Source organism: Canis lupus, chromosome 16 (genome assembly GCF_048164855.1).
Source record: "Canis lupus baileyi chromosome 16, mCanLup2.hap1, whole genome shotgun sequence".
NCBI lineage: Eukaryota > Metazoa > Chordata > Mammalia > Carnivora > Canidae > Canis > Canis lupus.
The window spans coordinates 59,519,949-59,541,346 of record NC_132853.1 but is presented as its reverse complement, the minus strand read 5'-3'; the positions used below and the strand labels follow the sequence as shown (position 1 = coordinate 59,541,346).

The 21,398-nt window shown below is 51.9% G+C and overlaps 1 protein-coding gene across 5 annotated transcripts in view; it reads right to left on the bottom strand.

The window, feature by feature from the left end:
- Positions 1 to 21,398, bottom strand: part of RNF213 (ring finger protein 213) — a 104,246-nt gene that overhangs the window by 37,090 nt on the left and 45,758 nt on the right. For all 5 annotated transcript variants that reach the window (XM_072781914.1, XM_072781913.1, XM_072781912.1 and 2 more), the window contains 15 exons: positions 21,208 to 21,385; positions 19,173 to 19,346; positions 18,721 to 18,870; positions 15,788 to 16,377; positions 14,640 to 14,805; positions 13,421 to 13,638; positions 12,069 to 12,209; positions 11,787 to 11,951; positions 9,950 to 11,105; positions 8,685 to 8,878; positions 8,334 to 8,489; positions 3,916 to 7,527; positions 2,179 to 2,315; positions 1,706 to 1,801; positions 312 to 430 (listed from right to left, as the gene is read on the bottom strand). In XM_072781914.1, coding sequence (XP_072638015.1) covers positions 312 to 430; positions 1,706 to 1,801; positions 2,179 to 2,315; positions 3,916 to 7,527; positions 8,334 to 8,489; positions 8,685 to 8,878; positions 9,950 to 11,105; positions 11,787 to 11,951; positions 12,069 to 12,209; positions 13,421 to 13,638; positions 14,640 to 14,805; positions 15,788 to 16,377; positions 18,721 to 18,870; positions 19,173 to 19,346; positions 21,208 to 21,385 — 7,252 coding nt within the window. The remainder of the gene's footprint in view (positions 1 to 311; positions 431 to 1,705; positions 1,802 to 2,178; positions 2,316 to 3,915; positions 7,528 to 8,333; positions 8,490 to 8,684; positions 8,879 to 9,949; positions 11,106 to 11,786; positions 11,952 to 12,068; positions 12,210 to 13,420; positions 13,639 to 14,639; positions 14,806 to 15,787; positions 16,378 to 18,720; positions 18,871 to 19,172; positions 19,347 to 21,207; positions 21,386 to 21,398) is intronic.

Here is a 21,398-nt window from a genome sequence, read left to right as displayed (position 1 = left end):
ATCAGCGCTTCCATTACAGTGCCAGCCAGGAGGATCTGCCCTGTGTTGTCCTCGTAATAAAAGGCTCATCAGAGGGGCTAATCAAGTGTTTATTTAACAGTCTCTAAAGAGGATGCTGTACGATGGAACAGCAGGTCCAGATATGGGCGTTTCCTGCAGTGGCCACTGATACGAAATCTAATCGCATCCAAAAGCAGTATCGTTGAGATCGACGCCAGTGTTCTCATTCCAGACCCGCACACCCCGGGACCAGATGAGGAGGAACTCAGGCACGATCTCAGTAAGCGTTAGCACTAACATTTCCGTCCTACCTCCATGGAATCCCACGTAGGCTGCTCCACTTTCCATCCGGGACAGTTTTGTGATGAAATAGACCAAGATGCGGTCCTCATTGCCTTGTATCTTGTTGATTTCATTTATGGCCGAATACCTATTTTGGAAACGAATAAGCAAAGACAAAACAACTCAAAACAAAAAAAAACAAAACAAAAAAAACCAAGCAAATAAAAAAACCCAAAGCCCTGAGGGGGCAGAAGGGTGTCCCACCAGTAGTCATGTTTGATCTCGTGTCCTTTTAGCTTTAGATAGATTTCTTTCTTTCTTTTCTTTTCTTTCTTTCTTTTTTTTTTTTTTTTAAGATTTTATTTATCTATTTAGGAGAGATGCATAGAGAAAGAGAGACAGAAACACAAGCAGAGAGAAGCAGGCTCCCTGTGGGGAGCCCGATGAGGGACTCCATTCTGGGACTCCAGGATTACAACCCGAGCCAAAGGCAGATGCTCAACCTCTGAGTCTAAAGGGTACCCCTTTAGATAGATTTCATACCCTTGTGCTCATTATCTCCTCCCATGAGAGAAGGAGGGCAAGCTCTGCCCCAGCAGGACCCTCTTCGTCCCTACTCCTGTGTCCTTCTGCTTTGAAGTGTCATCTCCTTATTGACCAGGAGCCCTGCCTTGCAACCCTCATCGATGGGCCTGCTCTGAGGCTGCTGGGGATGAGGCTGGCTGAGCTTTCCATCTTGAGAATCAGGGTTCTGTGAACCCACAACCCTGCTATGAAATACGGCTTCCAATGCTTTCACAGGCCCAGAAGCCACCTTTCCCCTAAATTAAGTAACAAGGGAACACAGTTAATTCTAAAAGTACCAGATTTCTGCTATACTAATACTATAAAAATGTTCGATAAATACAAAATGAAAGCTTTTACCTACTGATTGTCCTTGAACTTGCAAGATATTCAAATTGTGTAATTTAACATTAGTAATTACCAAGACATGTCTGCACACATGTGTCCCTAGGATATTCTTTTTTTTTTTTTAATTTTTATTTATGATAGTCACACAGGGTGAGAGCGAGGCAGAGACACAGGCAAAGGGAGAAGCAGGCTCCATGCACCGGGAGCCCGACGTGGGATTCGATCCCGGGTCTCCAGGATCGCACCCTGGGCCAAAGGCAGACGCCAGACTGCTGCGCCACCCAGGGATCCCCCTAGGATATTCTTTTATATCCTACTTAATAATCTATTTATGCCTCTTGGCATTTTACCATTTTTGCCTTTTCTGTAGTCCATATCTGTGAGAGATGAAGAGCAAGAACCCTTTTATTTTTATTTCTTTATTCTGATACTATCCTGTTTTCATGGACAAAACTCTTTAGGAAGTCCTGGATAAAATCTGGGCTTTCTGAGAAAAATAACAAAAACGTACTTAGCTGAAGCAATGAGCTGAGCACTACGGACTCCATCTTCAAAATCCATTTGAATAATGAGGATTTTACATTTGGCTACATTAGTTAAGCAGTTTCTGAAAGAAAAAGGAAATTGTCCTAAAAAATGGGTGGTAGGACTCCCCAGAGTGATGGGAAATATGAAGACAACCAAGAAGGAATCAATCAGGTGGGGTTTTCCTCTATGTGAGCAGACAAGCCAGCAGAGAGCACATAAACCCCAGTGAATGCTTCTCCAATAAGACAAAAGATGCTGATTTCTGAGAAATGCAAAAGGCAGCTGAGACGAGGGGGCGGCAGGGAGAATGGGACACTGTCCTTCTCTGTCACGTGTCCTCGTGTTCACTAACCAGTGCTGGGGACAGCACCAGTGATCCCTGCAACCACGCAAGGGAAGCACAAAGCAGTCTGAGCTGGGAGTCGAGGGGACAGGGAGAGAAGGTGGGACCCTCACTGGACTCTTCTGAGGAATGAGCTCTCGGTGTCAAACTGCTGCAGAGACAGGATTGTAGGCCTCACGTCTCCATCCATTACTTCTGATTCCAAAATTTTACAGTCATGGCTGGTCAGCAGTCTGGAGAAAGTGGTGATCTGCAGAGTCAGGAAATGCCAATGATTTGCTAGAATTCAAGGGAGGTTACAGGTCTGCTGGGTTTAGGGCCTAGAAACATGAGGATGTTCAACAAATATCCTCTCTGGGCTCAGCATGCATTGTGCAGTTGGCACACAATAGAAAAGAATCCAAACCCAGAGGAATGTTAAAAGGGGGGGAGGGGCAGTGTTGAGGCAAACAGAACCTATGTGATCAAAGGTATCAGAGAGAAAACTCATCCTGTCGTTACGTGCCTTTACATCTCCTTGGACTCCAGCCTCTCTTCCTGCTTGACTCCTCCCAGAAATTCTGATGATCCCTTAGGGCTCAACACAAATGCCATTGCTCTCTCACAGTCTTCTGCACACTTCCAGACGGACGGTGCCCCTTTCACCCCATAACTGTTACCAATTCTCCTGTAACACTGGATCATAAGCCCTCCCCCCCACCCCAAGCAAACCAAAACACTCCTTATGGGCATGCTGATACCATAGCTCCTGAGCCCCAAACTCCAGGCTGGCCTGGCCACAGAGCTTCTGAGCCCTATATCAAACTGAATGATAGATGTGCCTGCGTGGATTCCCCAGGGCATCAAAGTCTGTCCCGAATGGAATTTACCACCAATTACTTTTGTTCATTCCCGGACTGTAATTAACCAAACCTCTGGTCATCCAAGGAAGAATCCAGGAAACCATGCCTAGAGTCCTCCGTCTTCCATAGCCCCCAAATGGTATCAGCCACTAGCTCTGCCAATTCACATCTTAACTATTTCTCAGGTCCATCTACCCGCTCCTCTACTTCGACTAAGTTGGTACAGCAGCCTCCCTACCCGCGTATCTTTCCTGTGATAGTCATTTATCGGGCTTTCTCCTCCACTTCTCCGAGGCAATGGGACACATCTCAACACATGTTCCTCTGTCTCTCCACTCTCGAAGGCAGACTCAACTCTTCAGCATTGCTCATAAGACCCTCCATGAAGTCTCCCCAACGAGACTCTCATCTCCATCTCTTGGCCTTTGCACCCTCAAACTTCACGCTGTGTAGTGACCAGTCCCTAGTTTCCAACACAGACAGTACTGTTTCACACCTCAACACCTTTGCTCAAGTACGGGATCTCTGCCTGTGATACTTTCCCAGCTGCATTTCACAATCAGCTTGAGGGTCCTCTGACCTCCTACCCTGGTCTACCTTCCTCCTTGCTGTCCGTATGGATAGCACTGTTGTATGGTGCCAGCAGCACCCATTCACGGATTTCATGCTGTATGCTCATCAAGGCCAAGAACTGTGCCAATGCATTTTTATATCCTTGGTGCCCTCAGCACGGTACTCAAATGTGTCACTTTGTTTGTTGAAGCAAACGCTGTTTATAATGTTACTATCAGCACAGACCTCTGCACAGAAACAGGCACTTAAAACTTGCTTTGATTCAATTTTCACGAATACTTGGGTTTTCTCACACCTGATGAAGAGAAACTAAAGTCTCACCATATCCATATGTGACTCCTGTTCACTGATTTGAAAAGAATCCTGAATTCTTGAAATGGGATTCAAGGCTTCTGAGATGAAAGAGGACAAGGGTAAAATTATAGAGATAATCACCTCTGTGAAGATGACACGGCGTTCCAGATCCACTGCGTGAAGCTGAGCCTGAAGGAAGTCTGCAAAGGAGTTATGTTGCTGCTTGTGGTAGTATTCTCGAGACAGGAATTGTGCAGTGAACAGGCCCAGGGAGGTAGTACCCAGCCGAACCACCGCATCTGGCGTGGCACAACCCAGCAGTACCAGCTTGGCCTCCTGAGACACCTTCTGGTAAAGTTCATCAGTCGGGAAGTTGGGACCTAGCCTCTGCGTGACCTGGAGCACCACTGAGGCACAAGCGTCAGGGTGGTAGCCAATGAAGACTTCAGAAGGGCTGTATTTGTGTGTGGCTATAAACTGTTCTGTTTTCACCTCTACAAAGTTCTCCACCCAGGTCTTGAGCTCTTCCACAATACTTTTCTGCCATTTCTCCAAAACGGTGTTGATATCCAGATAGTGTTTCTCCAGCCGGTTAATGAGGGGGATGGGAAAGTGTTTGTAGACAACATCTTTCTCTTCAATGACTATCAAGCGGAAGTCTGGGTGAACCCGACATTTGACCCGATGGGTCCCCAGACCAAGGTCCACGTACTTCTGGCCTCCGAGGTAGACGTAGTACTGATTCAGTGCATCGTAGAGGCTCTCGTAGAGGCTCTGCAGGTTGAGCAGCACCACCATCTTGCCAGTTTCCATGCAGATCTTCACTCGGTTGATGTTCCTGCAGACCTGGGTGTACTCTTGGTCCCTAGGAAAGCTGGAACCAAAAATGATCTCTGGCTGCTGGTTCTCACTGAAGAACATCTGCTGCTGCAGGACCTGCAGGGCCGCGTAGTTTCTGGTCAGCACGAGTAGGTAGCGGGATTCAGAGTCATCCAGCTCCCTGCCTGGCACTGTCTGAAGGTCGCCGTACATGTTCTGCTGGATCAGCTGCATGGTGCTGACTTCTTCCGAGCACTTTGCCTCAGGTAAATTGGCTGTAAAAATGTCCAGAGCATGGATGTCATCTTTGCCACTGAAGTTCCGAAGGATAGCCTGTGCAATATCTTGCGGGGAGGGCTCTTTGTTAGAAGCCTTTGCCTTGGCAAAGACCATCTTGATGAGGCTATAGTAGTCACGAAGGCCAAAGAATTCCTTGTCTTGCTTCTCACACACTGTTTCATAGGCTTTGGCAAAGGGTGCAAAGAACCCTTGGACTCTTTTCTGAACTAAGGGCTCTGAAGAGCAAATCCCCTTCGCGCTCTCTATGAGCTCTTTCTTGTTGGGACTGCCGCGTGACACAAAAATACCTCGGTTCATCTTGGCAGGGTCAAGGGCCCAGTTGGAAATGCCTATGAAGCCAACCTTTTTGTGGGGGGCGGGATTGTCTTCGATGCACCCGTATTCCAACAGTGGGTGCAGAGCCTTCAGGGGCATTTTAGGTGAGTCTTCGGCCAGCCCAACCTCATCCAACACCACCACGGAGACGTACTGGTATAGGTCCTTCTCCTGCTGGAAGCGGGCACACTGCTTGAACGTGCTTATGATGCCTTGCGGGGTAGAATGTGGGCTGCACTGGAATGACACCAGATGGACCTGCTTTAGGCTCCGGAAGAGGTCTGAGTGAGCCGCTGGGCCTTGCATGGCATCTGCCACGACGGTCTTAGCAAGAGATTTGGAGCTGCCAGGCTTCCCCACTAGGAAGAGGGGAATCTTCAGCTCAATGCAGATAACCATCATGAAGACATTCTCCTTCAAAGCCGCGTTCCTAGCAATGGTTTTCCTTAAGGACACACCATCTAGAAAAAGATCCTGAGTTTGAGTTATCTCCTCCAGGATCACCTTGCTATCGTTATATGGTTCTGGAAAGAACACGCAGATGTCTTTCCAATATGGTTCCTTCTGTTCTAAAGAGGCGTGATAGCACACCCCAAGGGCCAGCACCAGGGACCAGAGGACAGGATCTCTCTTAAAGTTGTTTTTGCTGACATGGGACTGTCGGAGAAAGGAATCCAGCTTTGCCAGGAGCATCTCACTGCGGTTGTAAAACCATCTGAACACTCTGACACAGCGCTCTACGTCCCTGAGGCTGACAAAGCTGCACTCATTTACTCTCGTCCTCATGAAACCCTGAGAGGTGGAAAGCACTTCTGTGATCACATGAGTCTTATCTTCATCTATCCTGATGGAACCCACCAGCCTCTGCATGATCTGCTGGATGTAGAGCTTCTCGGCATTGTTATTCAGCTGTCCGAAGTCCCACACCAGCGGGATCAGGCTGGGCGGCAGAGCGTGCACTCGGTACACCAGCTGCCTCAGGGGGATGGAGCCAAGCCTCTCTGCCGTGTCCGCTGCCCTGACCCTGTATCCCAAACCGGCTGACTCCAAACGGCAGATCATCTCCTGTGAGTGCTTCCGGTAAGGGTTGCAGGCCGCTATGATTTGAAGGCCCGAGTCCTTGACCAGGGGCTGGCCGTCCACTGTATGATCACACAGGACTTCCTTGATACAGCTTATGGCTTCCGTTGTATTGGCCTCATCGAAGAACAAGATGGTGTCCAGTTGATGTTGTTCCTTATTGAGGAGAGCTAGTTTCTCTGCCTCCCGGACTTTGGCATAGATCATCTCCGCAGTGGTTCCACCGTGGACCTTGACCAGCTTCATGGTTTCAGCTTTGGTGCTCCCACATCGCAGGTCACTGAGGAATTTAACGAGCCTGGTTTTCCCACAGCCAGTCTCTCCCATGATGATGACGGGGATCCCACACCGGAACCGCATCTCGATGGCCAGGATCTTTAGCATATTGTCCGTTGTGATCTCATAGGTGTCATCAGGGTCTATGGGGCACTGGATGCCCAATGCCAGGCAGAGCTTTGCAAGTTTCTCTTGCCTGGGCAGCTGATCAAAGTCAACATTGAAAGGTACCCTCTGCAGCAACAGCCCCTGGTACAGTTTCTGCCCCATGACGTCTTTCTTGATCACCCTTCCACTGGAGGGATGAATGGCATCAAGGCTGGCATTCCTGTTGGATTGGATGTGGAAGCCTATGAAGGTCATGGACGTGTGGTCACCATTGAAGAACACGTACGGGTGAGGCTCTGATTCCCACCTCTTCCGGAGAGAGAAAGGGGCTAGGTCTTCGTCCCTGACCCCGTCCATGATGACTGCGTGCCTCCCTGGGCTTTGGTCATTCGTGTGAAGTGTTGGTGTGGCAAAATCTCTTGCCATGAAGATCATGAAGGTGACCACAAAGTTCTTGAAACCTTGCAGTGTGTCTCCAACCACGTGTGAGTTGCAGAAGACAGAGGCCTCACAATCTCTGAGCTGATAATTCAGGAACCCGGCAAAGTTCTGTAGCTCTGACCAGGATGGATCAATCACCCCACAGTAAATCAGGAAATACTGAAGGCATTCCTCAGGGGTGCCTTCCACAAAGCCTTCCTGGTACTGAAAGTTGTCGAGGTTTTTTTTCTCGTGGAACCGTTTCAAATACTGGTAAGGCCTCTGGAAAGTCTCACTACGGAACACTGTCAGATCCATCCCTGGATCATTGTAGCTCTCTTCAGGATTCAGCTCCATGTTTATCACTTCTTTGGGAGGCCGGCAGGTGACTTTTGGGAAGACGTCCAGAAAATTGAACTGGGGGGTGTGTGTGCTCTAGAAAGGGGAGACAGGAATAAAATGGTTATGACTACATTGGTTATTTCCTTTTTTTATTTTTAAGATTTATTTACTTATTTATTTATTCATGATAGACAGAGAGAGGCAGAGACACAGGAGGAGGGAGAAGCAGGCTCCATGCCGGGAGCCCGATGTGGGACTCGATCCCGGGACTCCAGGATTGCGCCCTGGGCCAAAGGCAGGCGCCAAACCGCTGAGCCACCCAGGGATCCCCCATTGGTTATTTCCTAAAAAAAGCTTCTGCATTTTAACCCTCCATGTTACCTACACTGGATAGACCCTTTTGAGAACCCACTTTCTGTAAACTCATTCCTGTAGACTCCTTTGTGCATGGGCTGCTCTCTTTTGTACGTTGATATATCACAGGAGCTACCTGCACAACCGTTAGGTCTTTGCCACCCAACTTCCTGAAACAAAATCTCTACTAAGTACAGGTATGTGCATGCGTGTGTGTGTAAGACTCCCTTTTGTTAAGAAGTGTCTATGGCAAAAGCCTCCTTCCCATCTCAGCTGGCATTAAGAAGGACGGAGTGTGCCCAGCAGATGGATTTACTGTGCTTTGAGCACCACTGGCGTTTCACTCAAATGGCATCCACCCCAAAATGAATGCTACAAACTTGAGATACTCCTACCCAAGAAAAGTTTTTTATTTTTATTCAAGACGTTATTAAAGAGTAATTGTAAAGGCTGATTCATCTATACAAACACAGTGCCCAGCGGCTTCGCTGAGGCAGAAACAGGGAGCACGGGCACAGAAACGTGAAAGGGCCCTGGGTACACACCCGTCTTAAAGGTGCCTTGGGTAGTGCTGGAGTCGTTTCCAGGATTTCAATGATGTATAAGTGGCGCGGGTTCCGAAGCCATATTTTCCCATTTATATCCATTAAGTACCGCAGGATGAGGAGCTTGAAAATGAACACCCAAAGTCCAGTCTGCACCTAGAGACAGAATCACATGGGTCTGTAAGCACTTGCACAGACGGCGACACAATCCAACCCCGAGGGTCTTGGACGGAGTGATACTGAGGCGCATGCAGAAAGAGGAAATTCTGTATATAGGGAGGGGCCAGGGTGGGACGTGGGGACTGCGTCCTCCCTGGCTCGGCCATTCAACTGACAACCTGGGGCACTCACGGAAGAGGTCACATCAAAGTGGAAGATCACAGGCATCGTCTGGTAGTAGGACTTCAGGAAAGGCAGGAGGGAGCTCAGCACTTTTTTCTCGTCCACCTGAGGGTCGATGAGTCGGATAACTTTCAGGGGCACTTCTTTGTCTCTAAGCTTCCTTTCCAGTTTGCTATGTAACCTCTCCACATATAGAGACTTTCCTGTAACATGAGAACAGGGAAATTAGGGGGCGCCGGGGGGGGGGGCTCAGTCAGTTAAGTATCCAGCTCTTGATTTCGGCTCAGGTCATGATCTCGGGGTTCTGGGATGGAGCCCCGCATCCAGCCCTGCGCTTAGCGCTGAGTCTGCTTCTCTCTCTCTCTCTCTCTCTCTCTCTGCTGCTCCCTCCTCTCTCTCTCTCAAATAAATAAACAAAATCTTAAAAATAAAATATGGAAATTAGGTGCCAGGGTTGTGGACTTGGAATAAGAGAATCCAGAAAGATTTATTATTATTTTTATTATTTTTTAAAGATTTTATTTATTTATTCATGAGAGACACAGAGAGAGGCAGAGACACAGGCAGAGGGAGAAGCAGGCTCCCTATGGGGAGCCCGATGCGGGACTCGATCCCAGGATCTCGGGATCATGCCCTGAGCCGAAGGCAGACGCTCAACCAGTGAGCCACCCGGGCGTCCCCAGAAACATTTAGAACAGGTCACTTCTCCGTGCAAAATTCAGAACTGACGCAATATAACATCATGGTTAAAAAATGTACTCTTGAACTCTCAACTGTCCTTGCTGGGACGGATGGTGGGATCTGAATGGGAGGGCAGTGGCCGCGCCACCCACGTCTGGGGGAGGAGAGCAGGTACAGGTGCAGCTTTTCCGTACAGAGAGAGTAGTGCTGTTAACGCGAGAAAGTGAACAGAAGGGAAGTCAAGGGACATTTGTTTCTTCCTAAGACAAAGCAGTCACACCTCTCTCGGCTCTCAAGACCCGTATCAACCTGAAAGTGGCCAAAAGAGTTTAAGAGAGAAGGAGCTTTGGAGAAGCTTGTTGAGAGGAGGGTGGCTTGGCTCCCTGGAGTCGCCAGAGCGTGAAACCCAGGGAGAAAGGGCGTCCCGTTCCAGCACAGGCCCCGATTTACAGCTTTGCAGGATCAAAACCTCCCTGAGACTCAGTTCCCCCTCCTACAGAAAGCTCCGTCTGAGTTGCCCCTGCTGGATGGGGAAGGGCTATCAGAGGGTCCCTGGGTCCCGGGGGGCCCACCCACCCCGGAGCTGTCATTACCAACGCCAGCTCTCTTGGAGGTCACGACCCCCACGCACATCCGGTCCCGGAACACATCGGCGGCTGACGGCATGTTCTCGGGCACCTGGAAATGCTTAGCCAGGTAGGCCTGGATGTCTTGGAGGGGTGCCTGGGGGGTGATAAGGACTTTGTGCTGGCTGAAGGCCGAGGGCAGGTGGCAGTGTTCCCGCTGGGAGTCGCAGATCATCACCAGCTGGAAGTCACCCTGATGCGACTGCAAGCACAGGTTCAGGAAGAGCGTCTCCGCCTGGCAGGCCACCTCGTAGCTCAGCAGGTCCGCATACAGCAGGCTGTAGATCCCGCGCCCCCTGGAGCCTGGGGTCAGGCAGCGGCGCAGGAGCAGCGCCACCTCCTCAAATGTGGTTCCCGGGGTGCAGAGCAGCATCTCGTCGAAGGTGGGCAGGGGTTCGTTCTCCATGTGCCTGTAGATGGCCAGGGCCGCCGGCAGCACCTCCGAGTGTCCACAGACGATGAGGTTGGGCTGGCCGACGTGCAGGCCTTTGGGGAGGTCCCGCTCCACCGGGTGTCTGTTCATGCGGGCCAGGGAGGCCAGATAGAGGCCGAGGGCCTCCAGGTCCAGGCAGTGGGGCAGGAAGGCACTCATGCACACCATCGACTGCTCCAGGATGGCCCGCAGCTTGTCCACCAGGCTGAACTCATGCGGGAGCGCCTGCCTCAATCCCTCGGCCGCTGTCCTCTCGTGGTGCCTGGCAGCCTTGCCACTGGACCCCCGGAGGGCCTCTTTGACGTCCCTCAGGGTGCAGTTGCCTTTGATGAAGGACAGCATGGTGAGGGCGGCAGTGCTGGGCTTCTGTTCCTTGAGCTGTGTGCTCAGGTACACAAGCTGCTCGGCGGTGTAGTAGTTGAGATAAAAGTGCTTGGCCCGCTTCTCTGCCACGAAGCTTATCCAGTGGTCCAGGAAGTCCTCCATCTGCCTGCTGACGGCCTCCAACAGCTCGACCACCGGCCCAGTGCCCTTGAGCTGGTTTATGAGCGTCAAGCAGAAGTCCATCCGAAGGGAGACGCCGTGCCGGGGGGAGCAGTACACCTCAGCTTTCCAGGCCCTGAACAGCATGTTTCCGGCACAGTAAAGGTTTATGAAGGACTGGACGAGCCTCTGCACATTGGAGAACACCTGTAGGAAATGGAACCAGGTGGGAGATATCACAGGGCCATGTCAGAGGGGACACAACCATCTAGAATGACACGAACTGATCTCTAATTTGAAGAACTTGGGTTCACGTCTTTCCACTGATTCCCTGTGTGGCCTCGAGGGCCCCGGGGTAATCCCAGACACCTTATTTCCCCATTTACATAATCAGCTTCCAGGAGGGACTCTCTGATAAGGGTAAAGGCTGTCATCATAAGGTACAAACGCCCTTGAAAGACAAGAACACAGCACAACGTCTGGAGTCTCTTACGTACGATGGTATTCCTTTATCAACATGGTCACTTTTGATTCCGATGAAGAATGACTGTCTACATCTTCTAGTCTTTGTGGGTTCTCACTGACTTACAGGGTAAGTGAAGCAAGAGAAGTCCCTTCCTGAGGGCTGAGGACAATTCTGTCTGTGCACCTTAACAAAGGACCACCGACCACAGGGCTTGTCGGAGCTCGGTCATCTCTTGGGGTCAAGAATGGGGGTACTGCATTCTGCGGACCTGCTAGCTCTTCGTTCCATGCACTTAAAGCAGAGCGCTTCCTATCAATTAACCCAAACTCAAGTCCTTCTGACTTCCTCCAGCCACTGGGCTGCGAGAGTCCTCGGCCCAAACACAAGCTCGAGACCCTTGCTCCGCCCCGACGAGTCCTCACCTTGGAGAACACCTCTACTTGGACATTGCCGTGATCCTTCTTGCCAGACATCAGCATTAATTTGTTCAGAAGCTCCTTGAGCTGTTCCAAAGAGTAGACTCGCACCTCCTCATGGTCTCCGTGGCTTTCAGGCAGGAGCAACTGCAGAACCGTGTCTGGGGAGATCTGTGGAGCCGCACATGCTTAGAGGGCATTTCTCTAGAGGCAGGGCCCCCCCCCCCGCCCCATTTCCAGCAGCCTGCACAACCACTGCCAGCTGTGCCAGAAGGCAGGGCGGCTCACCTTTTGGCCATCTGTGGGGGCCCCAATCATATAGATGCCTTTGGTGTTGATGGCTGTCGCCAGTGACAGGGAAGAGAGTTCTACTGACCCGTGGCTTTCCCTCACGGTTTTCAGCCACTCCAAGTTCCTGGCGGAGTCACGCTGTTGGGACGGGAGGGGAACAGGCCAAAGTGTGAGCAACCTTCCTTCTCTTCTTCCTGTGGTGCCTCCTCTCTGCTCCCCATGGGGTGAGCCCCTCCTCCCCAGCTGCCCCTCGCAGTCCCTGTCCCACAGTGTTGCTCTTATGTGACGGGCTGTGGGTCCGTGTTCCCCACCAGTGGCCACTGGCCTGGCTAACACCTGGGGGCACGTGGACAGGACGGTGGGAGAGCTTCGTTCTGCTGGGCCCCCAGGCCAGGGGGATGCTGGGTAGAGCTGGGCAATGCAGCCTCACGTTCTAAGTGCGCTTCTGGGGACCCCACGTCCAACCAGAAGCACTCGGGAGAAACTACAGCAAAGGCCTTCTGTGCAGACCTAAGCTCCAGCAGCAGAAATGGAGACGCCTCTGTCTGGTCCTTCCATCAACTCTCCTTCCCTCCCTCACCCCTGGATGGCTCTGGCCAGACATCGCCTCTGCATGCTAGCCACGTGACGCAGTACGGGTCTGCGCCGACCCTGGTGCACAGTTTACTTAAACTAGCATGTTCATTCATTTTTCTGATAAAAAATTAATTTATAGGGGTGGCTGGCTGGCTCAGTCAGTGGAGTGTGTGTGACTCTGGATCTCAGGGGCCTCAATTCAAAAGCCCCATGTTGGGTGTAGAGATTGTTTTAAGACATTATACTAATTGTAGGAAATACGGAAGGTAAAGAGACATACACAGAATGAAATAACAGTTATCACCATTCAGCACAGAACACTGGTCCTGCGTCAGTCTTCTTTCCATGTGCATTTTGCACGATGGAAGTTGCTCTCATTTACATGAAATTCTCAATCCTCTTTCTAATGTCACAAGGGAGAGGAAGCATCTACACATATGAAGGGAAACTGGTGGATTTTTTTTTTAAGACTTTTTAAAAATTTTATTCATGAGAGACACAGAGAGAGAGAGAGAAAGACAGGCAGAGGGAGAAGCAGGCTCCATGCTGGGAGCCTGACGTGGGACTCCATCCCGGGTCTCCAGGATCATGCCCTGGGCCAAAGGCAGGTGCTAAACCACTGAGCCACCCAGGGATCCCCCGGAAAACAGGTTTTAAACCTCATTTGAACACCTGCTGTACAGGTGGGGTAACCTGCAGTCCTGCCCCTCGTGGTGCCCAGCGACCCCATACACAGCCTTGTCTGCTCGGGTGACGCCAGAAATAAGACATACCAGTTTATGGGGCAGGTGCGGATCTTTCTCCAGAGCCTTCCACATTTCTTTGAGGTGCATCATGAACTCATTGAATCCTGCACTCGTGTCCAGCTTATACAGCAGCGACGCGGAGCCCTGCACGGCATCGTGGAAGCAGGCCACCCGGTCCACGTCGATGTCGTTCTCCCCCGCCGAGATAGAGGCCAGGTCCACAAACACCTTCAGCTCGTTGATGCCTTGGGGGCAAAGACACGCAGGTGAGCCCCGGGCTGCTCCGGCACGACCCCCTGCTCCCCGTCAGACCTCCAACCACATTTAGCGAGGCTAGAAATGGACGGGGTGGGTTTTTAGGGTCTGATCCACTTTCAGCTTTTAGTATGAATCTAGGGCTGCTTTTTCTTCTGCTGTCGATGTTGACACCAGCGGTGGATGCCTGGCCTTATGAAGCAACAGGGACATCCAGACACGGCAGGAGGCCTCCGTGCACTTGTTTTATGTAATCCACGCAACGTCACCATTTAATACCAAAAGAAACCGGCTCAGCTGGTAAGTACTATGTTGACAGTGAACTATAAAGAAATGGAGATAATTCTCCTTGGGCTGCTTACTAGTCCAAGGATATATGTCAAAGTGGGCATTTGGGAGCACCAAGGCTCCAGATGAGAGCCGCCCCCTCTGCCCTGCCCCGCACACCAATGCTGCCACCGCCACTGCCCCCTTTCCTGCTTCGTCCACCTTACCCCTCCTGCTCCCCTCCATGCAACCCCTCTGACAGAGGCGCCTAGGCCACAGGGCAGAAAAGCCTTCCAAGCTCTTGCCCTCCCCCCCAAAAAAGAAATGCACATAACACTAACGAAGCTGATGTAATCAGAACTCTTCTGTGCACAAGAGCTTATACGTTTTCCAGTTAGAATCAACCAGAGGAAAAAGCTGAAGGGGGCAAGATTTGTAAGAATGTGATCCCCAACTGTATCCAGCAAGCCTCCAGAGTGGGGGAAGAAAAGTAACCAAGGAAATCGGTTTTATGCCAGAACATAAGACATACTACGGCCCGCATCATGCACGTTCTGCTGACAGTCGATGAGGCACACACTGAACACCCACGTACGGGATGCAGACATGCCTGATCATCACACAGCGCGTGACCTGTCTGCAAGTGTAGGAACCCCTCCACCCACCCCGTGAGCCATCTGCGCACCCTCTCCAGACCCCCAGCAGCCTCAAAGACCGGCTGTACCTCCAAGAGCCTCCCGGACCCAGCTAATGAACTCCTTCCTCAGGGCCAGCTCCTTCAGACACTGGGACCGCGTCTCACTGATGTCCTCCAGCAGCTTTTTGGCATTGATAAGCTCCCTGCTGATCCGCTCCAGCTTCTCGTGGCGGTACTTGTCAAAGTTGTCAGTCTGCAAGACAGAGCTCTACTGTGGGCTGGACCCAGTTACCCGGAACCCCGGGGTGGGAGCAAAGGCACTGACCATCCCAAAGGCCCCGTCCATGCCCCTCCTGGACTTGCAGCAGCTAAAGGCAGGTGCATGAAGCTCCTGTCCAGGAGCTGGGATGCTAGAGGCCCCCACTGCCATCTCCCCATCGATCCACGGTAACTACTCTGCCTCGGTACCTGGCATTCCGAGAAGCGACTTAGGTAAGAACTTTGCCAGGTGCATATTGTTACTTTTCCTATTTTTCCTACTTTTCCTATTGTTATTTTCCTATTTTGCCAGGTGCATATTGTTACTTTTCCTATTTTGCCAGGTGCATATTGTTACTTTTCCTATTTTGTTACTTTTCCTATTTCCTACTTTTCCTCTGGGCCTTTTGAAACAAAGGCCCAGAGTGGTGACCTACTTGAGAACACGCTGCTGGGATGCAACCTTATGTGTGTGCAATTCCAAATTTCGTGCTACCTTTGCATCGTCTTCGTAAGTGATTATATTGTATTGTAACAGAGGTCACGGGACGCCTTGCAAAGGCTCGCCTGAAGGAACCAAAGCAAAGGACTCGCCCCTCCACTGTAGCCGAGACGGCTTACGGTGGGCCGCTCCTCGCCAGCACCAGCCGATGTGAACAGAGGGGCCTCTCCCGCCTGTCTCTAACCTGCTGAGACCGGATTACTCTTTCCAAATCCCTGGCTACTGAAAGAGGGTCACTGTCCGTTCCCAAATTCTCAACCCTCGTGCCAACCTGAGAAAACGCTCACTTGCCAGGAGCACTCACGCTACTGATAAACAGGTAAAAATGAAGACCTTGGCACGGTCAGACCGTCAGGTGAGACACAAATGACAACTCTTGGGGAAGGCTGTGAACCTATCCTATCTGGCTCCCGGAATCTGGAGAGCCTATGGGAACCCCCACCTCCACGCCGAGGGTCCCTGGCAAATAACTTACAAAGTGTAACAAAGTGTGCAGAATACTGAAGTTGCCAATCAGGCCCAAATTCTCCTTGACCTCCAAGATGACCTTGGCTGAGCTGACAGCCTGGTCCAGGTGATGATACTCCTGGATCTGCGCAACGCGATCCTCGATCCAGTCCTGCTGGTCGCTGGGGTCCAGGGCACACATGGTCCGGAGGTCGGAAGTGAGGTTGCTGTATTTATTCACAAAGTCCTTGAAGACAGTGTTGACCTCCTGAAAGGTGATCTTGCCTGACCTCAGATCCTCATACAGTTTCATAAACTTCTTGAAACAAGGGACATACAGGTATGTATACACCTCCTCAAGCTGAAGAATCTGTTGTTCCAGCTCCTCCTCGGGTTTTCTCAGCCCCTCCGTGGTGTTTTCCCAGAAGACCTGGAATATGTGGCTGTCCTTCAGCTGGTCCACCTTCTCGGCCATCTCTTGGATGTGGGGACTCAGGTTGTAATGCACTGTCCTCTTCACGTCCGGGGAGCTGGATGACAGCCTCACTGTCACAACGTCACACAGTCTTTTACTGCCCAGATCTTCCAAGTTTTTCTCCACCATCTTTTCCAGATCCACTTTGAAACCACAAAGGAAATCAGAAGTCAAACCTCTGCTTGAGACACCATTTCACTTTACTTTCCCCGTATGTACTGTCCTTGCTGCTCATCAGAAAACTCATATAAGCACGCTTGCTGGCCATTTCCCTCACTAAGAACCCATCTGTCTCCCTGCCCCGAGCTGGTTCATGAACTCTCACAACAAAGCAAGCACAGTCGCTTCTGGGTGCAGATGGCAGTGTGGACACTGCCTGCCTCACTCCCTCCCCACATCCCGCGCTCCAGTGCTAGCACAGACTTGGTCTTAGAAAAGTCATAAACCGGCCGGGCTAGGAGGAGCAGAAAAGATGTTCACAGCTAGAGCAGGGAGCAGTAAAAACCCAGATGTGCACCGGTGGCCAAGGCCGAGCTGGGCCCCAGGGTGTGGACCCCAGCCCACAGTGGGGAGGTGGGAAGCAGGAAGGCTCTGGGTTCTCTGATGGCATATGCAGCGGTTGCTCGGCCGCTGGAGGTGGGACCTGCTGAGGAAGTGGGGAGGGTCTGGCTGGAAAGGCTGGAGAAGAGGTCAGACTTTCATGCCCACCCCATTCTAGGTAGCGGGCCGGCCACCCATTCCACTCCGGCCAGTGACAGCTGCTAGCGTGGGGACCGCAGGGCTGGCCAGCCCTTGGGAGAGGACCTCACGTGTCCACCGCAGGCCCCACTGCACCACCCTTAGGGTCTTCCCTAGGGTTGCCGGCCCCTCTCTTCATCCAAACAGAAAAAGGATGCCCAGACCCACATGGACAATCTTTACTGTGAAAGGCAGACATGGCAACATAAAGATAGAGGAAAGAGGAAACTCTGGGAACAAAAGACAAGGAGCACCTGGGGGGTGCCGTCAGTCGGTTGAGCATCCCGCTCTGGGTTTCAGCTCAAGTTGTGATCTCAGGGTCGTGCCATTGAGCCCTGTGTCAGGCTCCCTGCTCAGCGGGGAGTCCGCTGGAGATTCCCTCTCCCTCTGCTCCTCCCCCTGCACGCTTGCTCTCTCTCAAATAAATAAATCTTAAAAAAAAAAAAAAAAAAAGGAACACCTCTAAACCAAAAATGCAAATACTCTCAGAAAAGACAACTGCAGCTGTGAGCAAGAACAGGATAACATAAAAAAGGTCATTCAGAGAACAAGAGAAGTTCCTCTTCTAAACCAGACCCAAGTGTGAAGTGAAACGAAAAACAGTGGAAAGGCTGAAGGTCATGTTGCAGAAATTTCTCCAACAGCAGAGCGAAAACCAAAGAGACGGGCAGCAGAAGAGGAAGTTTAGGAAAGTTCCAGCGACTGCACCCCAGGAGGCCCAGCACCCAATGGCGCACGGTCCCATGTGAGAAAGGCGAACCACTCAACTAATTCTCGAGAATTGCCCAGGACTCAAGGACGTGGATTCCTGGACTAGAAGGACCCTCCCCATCATGCCCAATATGGTGGATGGAAAGGACTCCCACCGAGGATACATCCCCTGAAGCTTCAGAAGCAGGAGACCCGAAAGATCTGAGAGCTTCCAGAGAGGGAACGCATGCCACACACACAGGCCGGTGGTGAGAATCGCATCTGGATCCTCAGCAGTGCAGGGGCGATGCAGCAATGCACTCGAGAACCTGCAGGATTTCTGCTGTAATTCCGCCCCTGGCCTGGCAGTCACCCTGGTCGAGGGCAGACATCCTTAGGGGTGCAAAGGTTCAAGATCTGTTCCCTCTCTCGGGGGGAGGGGAGGGACGGAGAACTCATTGCACTAAAACGCAGGAGTGAGAGAGCCGGGCCGGGGGGCAGGGTCCGAGAAATAGATCTAGTCCGGGAGAAATGTGAAGGAAACCCCTAGGATGCCGAAGGAAGGTTCTAGAACCACAGCCTTCCAGTCGAGGGAGGATCCTTCTGGAAGATCTAACTGATTGTTTGGCAAGGAAATCCAGACAGTCCATAAAGAGCCAGGGGGCTGCACTGAGAGCAGAGCGTTTGAGAAGGCGAGAATTTAAACTCCAGAGACACCCCAGCTGGCGCGAGAAACAGAAGAAGAATATGGTTGTGGATGGTGCATGTACGCAGCCGGGATCACGGATCCCTGAACGTCGATCTGCTGGAGACGTTCCTGGCTGGAGCAGGCGTGGGGGCGGCTGAGGGGCCCGTGTGCGCAGGGGACGCAGAGAGCCCAGCCCTCGTGTCCCACGGGGGCGGATGCCCCAGCCCGAGCGGGGAAGGGGTGTCGGAGCGCCATGGGGGGTGGGGGGCGTCAGGAGAAACAGCAAAGGGGACTCTGCTGCCCCGAGGCTGCCGTGTGGCGTGAGGCCCCGGGGCCCCTCGGTGTCGTTCGTGTTAACTCTGAGGATCACCTTGGACCAGCTGTTTCACCTTCTCGCACATGCTCAGGAGACTGCTCACACATTTCTTCTCCCTCTTCAGAGAGCTCAGCTCATCCTTTCTCCAGACCAGCACTTCCCCCACGTTGTGTTCATTCTCCAGGGATGAAAGACTCTTTCTCTCTGGAAGGAAAGAGTAACCCAGTGGAAGTGGGAGCGGGGCCTTCCCAAGGGTGGCCACCATCCCCTTCACGGCCCTTTGGAGCTGCTCACGGCCACGGAGAGGGACACGGTGACGCTTCCTGGGTCACCCTTTGACCAGTTTCTCACCGGTTTCCGTGGGATTAGAAACCATCCCGTCTCCACTTAACTGACGGGAAGAGCCGCTCACCGTGAAGATGACAGAGGTCACCCCCCCAAGAAGTCCCCGGGCCAGCGCAGTCGTCGCACGCGGACCTGCGGCTGGAGCCCACTCGGAAACGTACCCGACTCCCAGATGCCCAGGAACTGATCCGTGTGCTTCTCGATGAGCTCCAGGTGTCTGACCAAAATGGTGCCGTGCAGGAGGTCCTCGCCGACTTTCATGAACACAGAGCTGCCGGTAGCCAACAGCTCCTTGCTGTCCTCGGTGATGTTGGCTAATATCTTCTGGTTGGTTCCTGATCAGATGGAGAACAGAGTGAGAACAGCGGGGGCCCGCCCCTCGCCCCGACTCTGGAAAGCACGGAGGTCCCCAACAGCCTCCCCGTTGGGCCCCCACTTCCACACAGGCCAACTCAAGGTCACCGGGCGTCTCTGGACATGCTTCGCCCTTCACTAGGTTCTACGTGTGCCTGGCAGGCTTCCCAGATGACCTTGTTCATGAAGACGACTCCTCCCAGGGCAGAAATCAGCCAAGAGAGCCATGTTGCTTAGGGTTTTAAAACCTGCGCCCCACTCAGCAGGCTGGATATTATTTTTCTTTTAAAGATTTATTTATTTGTTTATTCATGAGAGCCACACAGAGAGAGGCAGAGACACAGGCAGAGGGAGAAGCAGGCTCCTGGCAGGGAACTCGATGCGGGCAGGACTCAGTCCCAGGACCCCGGGGTCATGACCTGGGCCAGAGGCAGAGGCTCAACCGCCGCACCACGCAGGCGCCCCAAGATGTGGAAGAGACTTAAATGCACATCTCTAAGTGAAACAAACCCATCTGAAGAGGCCACAGACTGGACGACTCCCACCATACGACATTCTGCGAAAGGCAGAGCTTCAGGGAGGTGGGGGGACGGACGAACAGGACAGTGCAGGACATTCTGTAGCATATCACAAAGGTGGACACACGTCATACGTTTGTCCAGACTCACGGAGCGTGGAACCCTAATGCAAGAGGGAACCCTAACGCAAACTGTGGAGTTCAGTTAATAATCATGTACCCATATTGGCTCATCGGTTGTCACCAATGTCCCCCAACACAGCAAGACATGAAGAGCAGGAGAAACTATGTGTGGCGGGGGGCAGGCAGGTAAAAATACGGGAACTCTGTACACTCTGCTCAATTTTCCTGTAAATCTGAAATTGCCCTAGAAGTGTCTATTAATTAAAAAAAAAAAACACAGGGGCGCCTGGGTGGCTCAGCGGTCGAGTTTCTGCTCAAAGGTGTGACCCCAGGGTCCTGGGATCGAGTCCTGCATTGGGCACCCCGCAGGAAGCCTGCTTCTCCCTCTGCCTGTGTCTCTGCCTCTCTCTCTGTGTCTGTGATGAATAAATAGATAAAATCTTTTTTAAAACATTAAAATTTAAAGATTAAAAAAAACCCCACAAACGTAACCTTTTCAAGCAGGTAGCTTTCAATAATGTACATAAAAATCCCACATCCACGATCTTATTTTGTCGCCACCACAACACTTGCACGCAACAAGCTCAGCTTTTGTCCCCATCATCCGATGGAACAGAGACCGCAAATCATCTCACTGGGATTTTTCATTCTGAATCCAGTGCTTTTCCACTACATCTGAATCTGACGACTTACACACACACTTGAATATAATGTTTTTGGGGCGATATCTATCTCCCCCACCGAAACACTCAGGCACGGAGGGTGGGGGCGGAAGAAACAGACGGTACTTGGTCTTCTGTTCAAAGGTCAACATTGGATCGGACGTTGACGCTGACCTCAGAATAACAGAGCCGTTTCTACAGCCAGACAGGCTTGGGTTTGAATTTTAGTCCTTAACATGCATCCCCGAGACCTTGGGTAAGTCACACAGCACAGCCCCATCTGGAGGACGGGGATCTTTCAGGGCCATCTCAGGGTGGCCACAGTGGCTGGGGCATGGCTGGCATTCAGGGGATGGTGGCTTTCGGGGCTGGCTCTCGTTCACCAGACGGCACATCCTGAGTCCCCTGGGTTCCTCCCTCGGGTCTGCTTCCTTTGTCGAACACCAACCTGTCCTATCAGGTGGAACAGTCTGCCACCCACCCCCCCGGGGGTCGGGCAAGCGGGCGGAGCTGGCGTTCCCAGCACCCCCACGGACGTACTGCACAATTTGAAGAGATGCTTGATGTCCGGACATGTGAGCAGGTGCTTCAAGACCTCATCCAGGTAGCATGGGGCGTCCTCGTTCCTCGGCCAGGACTTTGTGATCACAGCCGACACAAGGGTGCCGAAATTCTGCAGGTTGTGGTAAGAGATCCTCTCTAGAATACTGGTCTGATTCTGTAAGACAAGG